The sequence below is a fragment of the Vicugna pacos genome, chromosome 1 (assembly GCF_048564905.1).
Source record: "Vicugna pacos chromosome 1, VicPac4, whole genome shotgun sequence".
Classification (NCBI taxonomy): Eukaryota; Metazoa; Chordata; class Mammalia; order Artiodactyla; family Camelidae; genus Vicugna; species Vicugna pacos.
In genome coordinates this window covers 10,001,642-10,013,645 of record NC_132987.1, presented here as the reverse complement: position 1 = coordinate 10,013,645, position 12,004 = coordinate 10,001,642, and the positions used below count along the sequence as shown (strand labels likewise).

General features: G+C 39.6%; 1 protein-coding gene across 3 annotated transcripts in view; it reads right to left on the bottom strand.

Moving 5' to 3' along the window:
• UBE2E2 (ubiquitin conjugating enzyme E2 E2) overlaps positions 1 to 12,004 on the bottom strand; it is a 325,579-nt gene that overhangs the window by 120,833 nt on the left and 192,742 nt on the right. For 2 of the 3 annotated variants that reach the window (XM_072949060.1, XM_072949014.1), the window contains exon 2: positions 5,383 to 5,492. The exons of the other annotated variant lie outside the window; for it this stretch is intronic. In XM_072949060.1, the coding sequence (XP_072805161.1) occupies positions 5,383 to 5,492 (110 nt within the window). The remainder of the gene's footprint in view (positions 1 to 5,382; positions 5,493 to 12,004) is intronic. 3 annotated transcript variants of the gene reach the window in all.

Genomic DNA, 12,004 nt, shown 5'->3' with positions numbered 1-12,004 from the left:
CCTGGCATCTTAAGGCTCTCACAGAGTTCAAATACAGCTTTAAAAGAGACCTTTTTCTAGATGTGTTTACACAGCATTATTTCTCAGGTGAGCACAACCACGGGTCACCTGTGCATGAAAGAGAGCTGTTGGATGATCCTGGGGGCAGGCTGGGGCGTGGTCCGTGCTCTCCGCTTTATGAGGTGACAGTCTTCCTTGTATTGTGTGTAGATGAAGCCATGGGGAAGAATGCTCACTCCTATCACATCTGCCTGCTAGAGCCCTCTAGCCTACAACTCTGTTCTTTTAGGCTTTCTGGGAATTTATTCCCTAATTCCTATCTTTTCGTTTTTTTAAAAAAATTTTTTGGGGGGGTTAATTAGGTTTATTTATTTACTTTCATTCAATTTTTTTTTTAATGGAGGCACTGGGGATTTAACCCAGGACCTTAAATGTGCTAAGCAGGCGCTCTACCACCCTAATTTCTGTCTTGAAAGCTCTTTGAGGCTAAAGAAGAAACAAAGCAGTATATGAAACTTCAGTCAGATTTCAGATGAAAAGCACTCAGATACGAGATGCCTTTAAAGGTCTAAGCTTTAAAAACAGGGACTCCGTTCATGGGTAGCACCATTTATCTACTCTTTCTCAAAGCTCTTTGTTCTTCTAAAATAATATGTTCTTTCTAATCATCTGTATAAATTAACAACTAATACACATACAGTATGAAAGAGATAAATTATTATATTTAAGTATTAAAAAATTTTAAAAACTCAAAGTATTAAAATCAATCAAGTTTAAGAGCGGGTAATGAGCATCTAAAAAATTCATTTGTTTATAAAAAATCCAAATTTGAGCGAAACGGAGGAAAGTAAAATACTCTCTCTTCTTCTTCCCTTTAGGTTCTGTTAGCCTATGGTCCTAACAAGTACCTGAACTCAGCAGAACTTAGCATCACAGTTTTACACAATTTGCAATTATTTCAGAAAGTCTGCCTCCCTACTATGCGACTTAAGAGCACAGACAACTGTACTGTGAGGCTAGTTCACAGCAGTCCTCCGAGCTATTTGCTTCAGTCATTTATCTTCTTTGAGAGTAACTCTGGATAAACTCAGGTAGAGGTTCCTCAGGGAATTGACAACGTCTTAACACTTAAGAGGTGCTTCCTGGAACAATGTGCAAACACATCCTGGAAAGAAAGCTATAACGTTTTGCCCTGGAAGAAAGCTCTGTTGGCTGCAGATGATTAGGAAAATTTATAACTAAAATTTTATTTATTATTTGCTTTATAAAGTGGTTTACATGCAATATTTTGATTTATGCTTTATTAGGACCTTCAATCATTCCTCTTCCAGATTCAGAAAGGTATGTAGTAGATTTTTTAAATCCCCAAACTACCAGTTCCAGTCATCTAATTTTTGTGCCATTTTAAAATTTTTATTTATTTTTTCTTCCAGTTTCTTTGAGATATAATTGACACAGAGCACTGTATAAGTTTAAGGTATACAGCATAATGATTGGACTTACACCATCATGAAAGGATTATCACAATAAGTTTAGTGAACATCCACATCGCTCGTGGATATAAAATTAAAGGAATAAAAGAATTATTTTTCCTTGTGATGAGAGTTTTGAGGATTTACTCTCTTAATAACTTTTGAATATAACATATTTGTACTATTTGTAAATGAGAAGTGAATATGTAGAAAGAGAAAGTATGCTAAGACTTTAATCTTGGTTTTCTTTCGTTAATACATTAAATATTTATTCTGTCGAACTTTCTTTAAACCATACTCATACCAACCCTCTCTTTAAAAATAGGTTAAAGATATAAGGTATCTTTAGTGGGGAGGGTATAGTTCAAGTGGTAGAGTGTGTGCTTAGCATGCACGATGTCCTGGGTTTAATTCCCAGTACCTCTATTACAAAATTATAATAACAATTAAAATAAATAAACCTAATTACCCCCCAAAATTTAAAAAACAAAAAATAAATTTTAAAAGATATAAAGTATTTTCTTTTGCTCACCATTGATAGCAGAAACAAGTTAGAGCTTGAGAACATATTGTTTCCAATAGGAATGGATGAATTTAAAAGTCTCTGTTCATTTTAACAAAAAAAATTCACTATTTTTAATAGCATGAAGAAAATACCACAACCAGGTTGATTTAACCGACACACTTAATTAAAATGTACACACCAAACTAGGATATTCTACCAAACACAGCACTTGGCAGTTACAGGAAAGCAGATTCAAACTCAGATACCTAAGTCTTACGTATACTTCAGTTACTTTCCCAATGCAAAATGTCACCCTCAAACCTTCTCTATCATTTATTTTGTTATTTTTTCTAAGTATGATTTTTTTTTTAATGGGACATATGCTCTAAGTAGTACAAGAGCACTTATGGAAAAAACAGGATGGAAGACCAGAAAGTTGGCTTACTCTGGGAAATCCAGGACATATAGTTGCTATTTGAGCAAAGGGGTGAGCTCTGCGCTGTGGAGAATGGAACCCAATGGCATAAAAAGAACTTGTCCATCTTAAGCTCTCTGCTGTATCATAGGCACTTGAGAAGAAATTATGGTCCTTCAAGTTTTTCTACCTTCTTACTGGTCTTACCAGATCTCTTGCTGTACACTGCCCTTTAAAACATGATAGCATTAAGCGTCATTTTCCCATCGGAGACAAAGCCTCACTTCTCCTTTGCCCAGCACAGAATTCCGTAGGAGTGAGTCAACCAACCTTAGGTAACATGAATCACCTAGCCTGATAAAGATGATAATTATGTCAAGTTAGGATGTCATTCTAAGTCAACAATGTAAACCTAAATTTTCATTGGTCAGTGTGTACTAGAATTTAAAATTTCCTTAATTTGCAAACATGACCTTTGCCCCGAACTTCCTACATTTTCACAAAAATTTTAATAGAGATTTAACAATCTACATCCTAAGCAGGAAAGCTCCATCCTTCAAATCCAAATAATTTGCAAAAGTCAACAGAGGCGTGCCAATTGGTTCACAAGTGTGTACAGAAAAGGAATGATCCCAGAAGAGTTGCACCTGTTTATGATTCAAATTCCCTTAAAGCATTTACATCGTCTCTCTTGCTGATGAGTAAATGCATGACCTTAAGTCCATGCAGTAGCTAGATCATGCTGTTGAATGTGTTAATCTGCCAATGGGCATATAAATATTCATTAAATGAGCAGATGAACCAATATATTCCATCTGAAACAATTTTTGAGCTATTCAAAAAACTCCATCTTTTTTCTTCCCTATTTTCAGCCAAAGAGATACTTTCCAAAGCTCATTAAAAATATCTCAAAGAAATGCTGAAATTTCACTGGCAACCGTTCCCATATTTAAATGTTAACAATCAAAGACCTACACTTTAATGTACAGGAAGAATAGCATTAACAGGCATATAGTTAATGGACTACACTTCAATCAAAAAAAAAAAGAAGAAAACACAAACATATGGTAAAACAAAACACTGACAGACAAATGGTAAAATAACACTGTAGTAATAAAACGATATGCCACAAATTACCTTAAGTTTCTTAAAAATTTAGTCTCATAAAAACTGTCTTTAGGAGAAAACCTACCACATCCATTTCCCCTATCCTTTAGGTATTGCTCTCTGTATTTTTTTTTCATTCCTAGTCACTATCTTAATGAGGCATACATCAATTTTTAAAAACCCCACTAACAGAGACATTTCCTGTCAAGAGAATATGGACAGATTCTTCACTCTTAAGATAATGAACCACTGTAGAAAAATAAAGTCTGAATCACTGTAACAGAAATAAAACACACTTCTATATTTTTCAAGTTGTAAAAGTAATTTATTACCGGGGTATTACTTTATTTTAGATTTCTTACAGTGGAAAGTTTGTCTTGCCACACTGATGGCAGAGAGAACAAATCTTATACTGCCTAATCAAGACCCAGTATGGTGACTCAAAGCTCTGACTTACTTGGTTCAAACTGTGGTTCTGCTGTGGACCAGCTAAGTAACCCTGGCTGAATCACTTTGTATTCCAGGCTTTAGCTTCCTCATCTGCAAGATCATGGTAATATTATCTCTGAGGGATGGTCTGAAGTTGCCATGTTGAGATACCTAGGTAAGTGCTACCCACTGCTGATCTGATGATTCTTATTTTAGATGCATACCCAGCATCCAATAAATGCACATTGATGAATATAAACAGATAGCATGACAAAATTTGACATAATACTTTAAAATAAACTTGAAACACTTTAGAATAGTTTTAGATTTATAGAAAAATAGCACAGATAGTACAGAGTTCCCATATATCTCACACACAACTTCCTCACTAACATCTTATGATGCAAGCGATCTTTAATGATAGCCCGACAGTGGAAGGACATCTACTCCAGCAATTAAAACTACAAATTTAATTAATCTGTAATTTCAGTAACCCACCTATCAGAACCAAATTTTGAAACTGGTAAGTACCATATTATAATGAGTAAATGCTAAATTTAATGTTTAGGTAATTAATAGCATTGCACATACTGTACTAATGTAAGATATTTTACAATCTCATTTAAAAAGGAATAATAAAATGGGAAAGTTATTTTAATGTGTGTAATTACTTCTACATATATATTGAAGTTGCAAATTAAAACGTGCAAAGAAGAAAATAAAGCTGGGTTACTTAAATAGATATTGTAAGTTTAAGATTGAATAAATTTTCTTAGTATCATAAAGTAATTAAAACTACATAAGGGCAATATGGGAGAATAAATTTTCAAAAGAGAATTTTTAACTTAAGGATTTTCCTACTATTAGAGAATCATATTTAGAATGATGAATATAATTATACAAGGCAAAAATTTCTGGGTTATGAAATAGAGGTGGAGGGGTATATCTACGGAAATGTTCAGAGGGGCTAAATAGCTCAGGCACACGGCAGTAAACATAGGCGTTCACTGTCCAACTTAGCAGCCCCCAGTCATACGTGGAGAATTAGATTTAAAGTAATTAAAATGAAATGAAATTAAAAACTAAATTCCTCAGCTGTACTACATTTCAAATACTCAAGAGCCACATGTGGTTAGTGGTTACTGTACGGAAAAGTGCAGATCAGAACATTTCCATCACTGCAGAAAGTTCTATTGGACAGAACTGCTCCAGACAGCAACAGTTTGCTTTCAGTAATCACACTGAACCTAAGTCTTAACCTCCTATCCATCAATTTCTATTAAACTTGTGAAAAAAAAAAAAAAAGAAAGGGATAAAAAGGAGGTTTACATCTCCTTTTCTGGAACGTTTCGGAGGATCAAAAGGAAGAGGGTCTGGCCAATTTTCCCATCAGATAAATGGCTACCGAGAAATGGGGAACTTGCCGAGGGCCTCAGAGCTGTCACTGTACTCACGTGGCGGGGGCGGGGGCCAGCGGCCAGGAGAACTCCTCTTCAGGGGGACATTTCCTCACTAGGGGAATGGTGGGATTGGTGGGCCCTTCCCCGTTACGGGGCTGGGGTTCCTGCCAGTGAAAAACGGGAAATTCCATTGTTAGCCAGCTTTGAGCCTTTCCCTCTCTGAGATACTACGAATGCTGCTTACTGGATTAGCCAGTGAATTCAAAACAGGGTAATATGAGATCAACTCTAAGCGCTGATTAACCACGAAGTGTGATGATCCGCCTGTCCCTCAGTCTCCCAGGAAAAATAACCCACAGCGTTACTGGACCTGTTCAACCTTAGACCCAGTTGCATACCGAAAAGATCTGATGGGAATAGGATATGGTTTTCCCAATCAAGGTAAAAAATAAAGATAATTGTTTTTCAATTATCAATAATGGGCAGTGGTGGAAAGAAAATATAATCAGCTGTAACAAAACCCTCACAAAATCCCACAGCTCCTCATTCTCACCCCATCCAAACTCTGAAAATGAGAGCTAAAAACGAGAAGCAATGTTGGAATCCCACCCACTTACTTCTCCTGATCATTCTGTGCTTGGCTAGTAACTAACGGTGATGGAATGGCCAAAAGAAACAAGGATCTGTTGTTATTTTGTCCGACATATTTTAGGGAATCCATGTAGGCAGTTTGTTGATACCTAATCACGTGGCTAACAATAAAAGTCCCCCGTGAATGCCTTCAGTCACAGAACATTTTCTCCTGGTACCAGATGTGAGCATCTTCGTGGTTTGGGCTGCAACGTGCACACTTACGGTGGAATATTTCTACTGATGTTCTGAAACTCTGTACTGGTTCCCCTAAATTCCTCCAGTTTAAACTCTTTTTGCCAGAGTATTTTACAATGGCATACGTTGGGGCAGTAAGGTAAGAGGCCCAATTTACTAGGACACTACGATTCCTCTAGCTAATGGATCACATCCCATTTCTAAAAAGCACTGGGAAGATTTTAAGTTTGTGTGAACCCTGGGTTGCAGGAAAAAGTAAACAGGAGCTGTGCCCTGAACGACATATTTTTCCCCACCAGGTACCACAGATCCTGGTTCTGCCTGATTTCCTTCTTAATCTCCTGAGTTGCAGCTTTTGCCTCTAATCTCTCATAATTACCTGTGCTCCCAGACAGCAGTTCGGGGTCAGATTATAACAAACTGCACTGCTCTGTCTGCACTACAGTAAGAATGGGGAATGGGAAAGGAATCACAGGCAAGAAAAGATATTCCACATAAAATGAGATGATCTATCTGAATGTAATGATAAACCTAAAAGTATAAATTATAAATCTTCCAATTCATAATAGAAATGCATTTCAGACACTTAGAAGGGACCCAGAATCCAAGTACTGAACGAATGTAAGTTTGAATGTTTCCCACAACAGGAACTAGTATTATTCTTGATTACTTCTTATCAGTATCCTTATGGCAGGCTGTGCATACAAAGTATTAATTTCGTAGTATATTCCTAATTATATTCAAAATTGTAACTGTAGTGGGTAAATTAGGTTTAGCTGCTGGGGCAAAGTAAGGCTGTAAAAATTAAAAATTTAGACACAATCAGTGTGAAAAGGAGTTCCAGAGTATACGGGCAAACAAAAATACATAAATATAAAGGCCTATATCAACCATCAAAGGCTGGCCTTTCAGGAGCTGAGCAATGTTCCTAGGAGGGGGACTGGAATGCTTCATAGTTAGAGCCTCATTCTGAAAAGATTATGAGGTCACTGACCTGGACAGTCTCAATCAGAATTAAAATTCTGCTAGACTTCCTGTCTACCCAGAAACACCCTGATATACCCAGATAAAACTTTTTCACAATAGGCTTATCCATTAGAAAAAACTACCTTAAAGAGAATGATTTTTAAAAATAGAAACGTATTGTTTTGAATGATACTCATATTGCTATGCAAAGTTTTCCTATAACCTTTCTTCCAAGTCAGAGCATTCAAAAATAGGACAGCAAGGCCTAAAACTACCTGTGATATTCTGTTCCAGACTCTGAGATAAAGTTGTTCTTTATAAGAAGGAGGTAGTATAGCTCAGTGGTAGAGCGCACGGGTAGCAAGCACGAGGTCCTGGTTCAATCCCCAGTACCTCCATTAAAAAAATAAAATAACAAATAAAAAATTGGCAGAAAAAAGACTATCCTTAGGGAGGGGAGGGTATAGTTCAGCGGTAGAGTGCGTGCTTAGCATGCACAAGGTCCTGGGTTCAATCCCCAGTAACTCCATTAAAAAAACATATTCTTTGTAGAGCTTAGGCTGGCAAAAGCTGCCACCCACAGCACAGCTGATTCCCCCTCCCAAAGACAGCTGGCGGATATCCTCACACCTCCCATCCAGCCGCAAGGCTGGCCTCTTTCTAATTCACATAAAATGCCCATATATGTTAACGGGGGCCCTGATGACCACTGTGTATAATGCCGTATCTCACGGATTCGAAAATGATGATAAACTATTACTTTATGAATCACTAAGAAATTTTAAAAAATTGCCAAATTAAACTACAACTAAGTGATTTCTTAGCACATGAAAATTATGCCACTGAATGGGCTCTCATGATAAGTATAACGTGATAGAGGATAATCTTTTTATTTGTGCTCAAGAATGATATTATGTGAACCAAAAATGCCTGATTAATACTAAAACTTCTTTACATTCAGATTCCAAATCTTCTGTATCACTTTCAGCTCAGAGATGACTGTTCTACCATCAACCCTAGTCGTTTTGGGTCAGCAAGAGCATGGCTGATGCAGTGTATGTCGAGCACAGCTCCACTCCTGCCCCTGGAATTTCTGTCCCAGTTGCTGATGCTCTTTTTACAAGGTATGTATTTATTTGTTTGTTTGTTTGTTTATGAATGCACAGGCAATAACAACTAATTCACAACAGCTACCTAGCCAAAAACAATTGGTATTAGAAATGTTAAGGTATGGGGCAAAAGAGCTTAGAATTGCTGAGATAGGGGGAAAATATAGCTCAAGTGGTAAAGCGCAGGCTTTAGCATTCACTAGGTCCTGGGTTCAGTCCCTGGTATCTCCACTAAAGAAAAATAAATATACATAAATCTAATTACCTGTCCCCCAGAACAACAGGGCTCCTGACGCCAGGGTAAAACACTCCTTCGCTTTCTCTCACCCACTGAATAATCCACTCACTCCTCAGTTACTAATCTCTTGACGTGTGAGGCTCGTACTAAGCAGGGGCACAGCAGAGCACAAAGCGGGTAACGACGTTGCCCTCCGGGAACTTCGGAAGAGACTGGCATTCATTTAAAAACACGGAGAATTAATATATGATTGATCTGCCCTCACCAGGGAGGTCAGATGATACCCAAGGGAAGGGGGGGGGAATATACCAGACAAAGGAGCACGTGTGAGACGGAACAGAGCGAAGAATTTTTTGCGTGGATAACTGTGCCCTAGGAGAAAGAACTCCGGACTTTTTGAGGACTATTACATCAGAGCTCCAAACTACACCAATACTGGGGAATCTTAAATGCCATACGTCCCTCCGGTTAGTGTGGGGGCTCATGGAGGCCAAGTAATTACTGAAGTGTTGGCCCTGGTCCAATGGATGTACAGACAGACCCACCTTGGGGTTTACCTGACTTCAAGTGTGTAATTGGGAGACCCTCTGACTGGTTCTCTGACATGAGGGATAAGTGTCATTTTGGTAAGAAGGGCTGAGTATAAGCCTCTCAAATGTTTCCCCACAAGTCTGTCCCCACTCAAGACAGGAAATCAAAAGCATCTGCATTGACCAGGAAGGACCGCAGAGATGGGTAACACCATCAAAGAGTTAAAGACGCAGGAGCGGTGGTCCCCTGTTATAACCTCCCTTTCTATACTCAGAGCGACCCTGCAGGAAAAATACAGATGGACCTTTGTAAGCCCCAACTGGCGGAAGCCCCCATAGTAGCTGTCCTGCTAGGTAGGATGTTGAACAGCTTCTGGCATCTGGTACCCAGCTGCTTATATGTGAACACAGCAATTACCTTCCTCCAACTGGTAGAGATGGGCTACCCCCGGCTCCAAGCAATGTGAACCCTCCTGATGTCCCTCAAAACACAGTCTGCGGGGAGCTGGATCATCATTTCAGCAGACGACTCTGGTCCGCTGTGCCGATGACGGCACATTAACCAGAGCAGGAAATGGAGAGCACTTTAGCCAGCCACTGAGACAGACACCAGGAGCCGCACACACTAAGAGATACAGCACACTGCTGCTGCTCTCAGGGAGTCGAGGGCTCTGGGACACGCTGAGAACTCTGAGGACACGCTCCTCTCTGAGGCAGAGAACAAATTGTTTCTTTCAACATCCGCAGTTAAGAATAAGGTGGGCCTCTTTGGATTCTGAAGTAGGCATATTCCATACTTTGTAGTAGCGCTTTGGCCCATGTATCAGAGACTTGGTGGTTGCCACTTTCAAGGGTGATCCAGAATAGATATAAAAGACTTCTGCGGCACGTCCAGGCTATGGTGCGTCTGGGGCCGGCGGACCTGAGGGTGCGAGACCCACCTGCGATGGCGAAGGCACTGTGGAGTCTCTGGCCAGTGCCAGAAGAAAGCTCACATTGCAGACCCCTGAGGTTCTGTGGCAGAGAACAACTATCCATCAAAAAAAACCCAAAAAACAAAAAACAGCCCTTAGTCTGTTACAGGGCTCAATGGCATCTGCACATCCAACCACGGTCAACAAATGACCCTGGGACTGAAGTACTAAGACATGAAGTTAGATGGGCAAAAAAACAAGCCACTGTGGCTCATTTGGGATTAGGCTCGAATACATACAGAAGGCATGAGTGAATTACATTTATAGGTAGCCCAGCCTTCCATATGGTGAGGATGGTTTCTCCCCTTCTTGATCAATTGACAGAGAAAAAAGGAATTCAGATGTAGCCCCAAGTGAACTGCTGCTACTCAGCATCTGAGTTGACATGTCGGACCCCCACTTTCACATCACCCCACCAACTACCTGAGGGTGGGGAGGAGGAAATACATTGTAGGGGAATCTTTGACCAGTGGGAGACAGGAACTAGCGGCAAAATTCTTCCTCCTTCCTTCTCTCACCATGCACAGTCTTGGGACATAGTCGTTTCTGTCTCGAGTATGATCTCACAGGACTGGGCGGTGGGAGAGAACTCAACAGCTCGTCCACGCGCTGGCTCCCCTCCTACCAAACTACCTCCTCCTGTCGCTCTGCTTCCTGTGACTCTATCCCCCCGTGAAGTAATGCACACAGCCTGCTGCTTCAGGCTCTTTTTTTTCTGGGGAACCGAAGCTAAGACAAACCTCACAGCGGTGGTGTCTTTATCACATCCAAGAGGTCCTTCCTCTGGTGCCCGGGGGTGGTAAGTGGGACCACGGGCAGAGCTGAGAGCACTCAGAGAGGGGACAGACTGAGAAGGGAAGAGGGCCTGACACTTGATTTGTGCCGATGAGGCGGACGCTGGCTAGAAGGCTGTGCATTACATGACGGCATTCACTAGGGCACAGGCGTCTCAGGAGCTGCGGCGGCTTTCTAAATGCCGAATTTCGTTAGATCCTGACTGCTATGGCCATTTGTTACGATGCATTAGCAAATACATTAAATACTATACAAACATGTAGGTGGAGGAAGTTTTTTCAAATCACATTCCTCTTGGGGGAAAAAAGAAAACTCCAGCAAATTATGCAAGAGTAGAGGGACCAGTAAGCAGTGAGCAGCCCTCCCCCCTCCTCTCTGGAGGGCAGACTGGAGGAGGTACGGGCGGAGAAGAGAAAGATCTGGAGGCCAAGGTGTAAATTTACAAAATTCTACCTTTTCAAGGTCTTTTTTTAGATTAAAAGCTTCGATTTCGAAAGAAAGAAAGAAAAGAGAAAGAAAGCAAGAAAGAAAAGAAAAAAAGGCTCGTACCACAAGCTTTTGTAAGGAGATACTATAGAAAAAACAGAAAACTCAACTCCCTGAGTAAGGCACTTGAGTTTAGTGTACTTAAAACTATACGTCACAGCAAAATTTCCTTCCTTACACACGGGAGGGCATGACAGTTCTTAAAAATGCTCTGTATGTCTTTGCAAACACCTAGGATCAGAAAACAGATCTTTCTTAACGCTGAGAACTTATCACAAGGCTAATGGTATGAAATAATGTCCACAGAAGCCACAGAGCTCTTAACATTTTAAAATTAATTCCATATATCTATCAGTCATAGAATTTAATTTCTTAAAATTTAGAAATGTGGTATTCTCCTCCAGTTCATTAAGAACTTCTCTTTTAGTTTATTTAATTCAGTGTAAAAAAAAAAAGAATCAATTCTGCCTAATCTTCACTTTGATTTCCTATTTCAGCCAATATTCCTAATCCTACTGTTACTAATGTTTAACGAGTTGTAACAAGACTCCAGGTCTTTATTAAAATATCCTTATGTTGTTCTTCTAACTCCCAGACAGGTTTTATTTTCAAAGCATGCATCACCCAGGCCACTTAAATCTAAAGCTATAATTAACAATATAAAAGTCATGGGCCTAAAATCTAAATTTTAACTCACCACATGAACACTGGGGAACTTCAATTTAAATCACAAAGCAAGGCTTTGTAATA